General features: G+C 42.3%; 1 protein-coding gene across 1 annotated transcript in view; it reads left to right on the top strand.

Annotated features, from left to right (window-relative positions):
* Positions 1-393: 393 nt before the first annotated feature.
* LOC122343427 (ankyrin repeat and SOCS box protein 15-like) overlaps positions 394-2,074 on the top strand; it is a 3,577-nt gene continuing 1,896 nt past the window's right edge. The window contains exons 1-5 of the mRNA XM_043237890.1: positions 394-766; positions 841-896; positions 980-1,111; positions 1,190-1,348; positions 1,708-1,953. Coding sequence (XP_043093825.1) covers positions 663-766; positions 841-896; positions 980-1,111; positions 1,190-1,348; positions 1,708-1,953 — 697 coding nt within the window. The 5' untranslated portion in view covers positions 394-662. The remainder of the gene's footprint in view (positions 767-840; positions 897-979; positions 1,112-1,189; positions 1,349-1,707; positions 1,954-2,074) is intronic.

The raw sequence follows: 2,074 nt of genomic DNA on the forward strand, positions 1-2,074 counted from the left end.
GTCAGTATATAAAATGCAAAAATACTACAGACTGCAGCTTTAAATATGCTGTATTTTAAGAGGTCCAGTGCCTGGAAGCTTCATTAAGGTCACCTTAATTAATATTCATGAGTGTATCCATTCTATCTTTTACAGGCTTCTTGCGTCTTTATGCAAAAAGGCAGTTGTTTCAGAATCATTATCAGACATGCACGTTTAAATCAATTCAATGGATCTGATCCCAAAACATTCATTTAAAAACCGAATATGAGGACATTAAAGACACAGCTGAATATTATGAAACGATCCTCATGTTTATATCGGTCTTGTGCAGTTTATTATGTCTAGGTTTTAAGAAAGCAAAGCAAGCCCCATGTGTGTCTGTGAGCCTCTGCGCGTGAGGGAACTCAAACCCTTCTGCCTAGTCATGCCAAAGTGACCCGCATTCTCCAAGTGTCGAGAGAAAGCGGGTCAGCACTAAATATATCCTCCAGACCCGTGAAAACAAACTCAGTTTGTGTTTTGCAACGCTACGAGGTGCATGGCATTTCTTTCAATGGTTCGTCAAAAACTCTTTAAAGGATTTACAGAGAAAACTAGACATTCGTGTCAGCGTCACAGTCCTGTTTTCACCTAGATCACGGTTTTGTTCACGCGTGCACCCTCTTGAGCTTTGAAACACAATGGACTACATGGAACAGATGGATGAAGATCAGCTCATTGACTTTGTGATTCAAATGAGTCTCCAAGACGCGTGCGGCCTCTCCGTTTTAAACGAGCCGCTAAGGTACGTGCAACACTTATTCATTTTCGAAACAAAGCTGCTTTTTAATCTCACACGTATGCCATTCTCTCGCGCAGCACTTTAGAAACAGCCAGTGATGAAAACCTCAAGATTTTATCAGCCATCGATCAAGGTGCTTCATGCGTGGATATCAATGCTCCGTTTTGGTTTCCCAATGGCTTGACGTTCTGCGTATGCATGTGTAACATTATCCAGGTGATGTGTTTGCGCTGAGGCATCTGCACAAGTACAGTGACGCCTATAAAGAGAGAGACAGCAAAGGCTGGCTTCCGATGCACAGAGCTTCAGTCCAGCCGGACGCCCATGTGTTGGACAGCGTGCTCCTAGGTGAGCAGACACAACAAAACAATGAGTGACAGCTAATTAGATATGCTACTAAAAAGGCATCTTTTTTGTCCTGGACAGCATCCCACGAGCTGAGCATGGAGGAGATGACGACTGACGGAGACACTGCTTTGACTCTGGCTTGCGGAGCAGGACATGTGGAGAACGTGAAGGTTCTTCTTCAGCACGGAGCATCTCCACACAACATGAACAGCAGGAATGAGAATCCACTCCTCCTGGGTATTACAGCAAAACAGCAACAGATATCCCTCAGACCACTCTTGTGTTTTGTTGCAGGGCCATGAATTAATGAACTTTATTTTTTTGCCCTAAAATAATGATTATTATTATTAATATTATTAATAATAAAACGATAACGACAAACTCAATTAACGGCATGATGCATAGATTTTTGTAGGACAAATTAAGACATTTTTATAGGTTAAAAAAGGGTAAATGAATAATAACAATATATTTTTAAGACCATTATGTGTGTGTGTACACTTTTATAGGAATACAATACGCGATTCATTATAGTAGTTACAGCAAATAGTCCTTATACTAGGTTTCTGGATCTATTCCTGTGCTTCCTTTTGCAGCTGTGAGGGCAAACTCGTATGAAATGGTTCATGCCCTGGTAATGAGAGGAGCCTTCGTGCAGCAGGTGTGTTTGAAGAAGTGGACGGTCATCCACGAGGCTGCTAAAGTGGGTTGTGTGGACATCTTGATGCTGCTGCTGAGACACGGGGGGAAGGTCATGGGCCGGGACGGTCACGGGGTCACGCCGCTGGGCATCGCCGCAGAGTACGGCCATCCTGAAATACTGGCAATCCTTATCCAACATGGTAAGTCAGTTTGACCAAGAATCAACATAGTTCAGACCCTAATGTAAATGATCGTTTACACCGATTACAGTTAATTAGAACACAGAGGAACTATATATAAAACTTATATATAGTTTTATAG

This window comes from Puntigrus tetrazona, chromosome 4 (assembly GCF_018831695.1).
Source record: "Puntigrus tetrazona isolate hp1 chromosome 4, ASM1883169v1, whole genome shotgun sequence".
Lineage (NCBI taxonomy): Eukaryota > Metazoa > Chordata > Actinopteri > Cypriniformes > Cyprinidae > Puntigrus > Puntigrus tetrazona.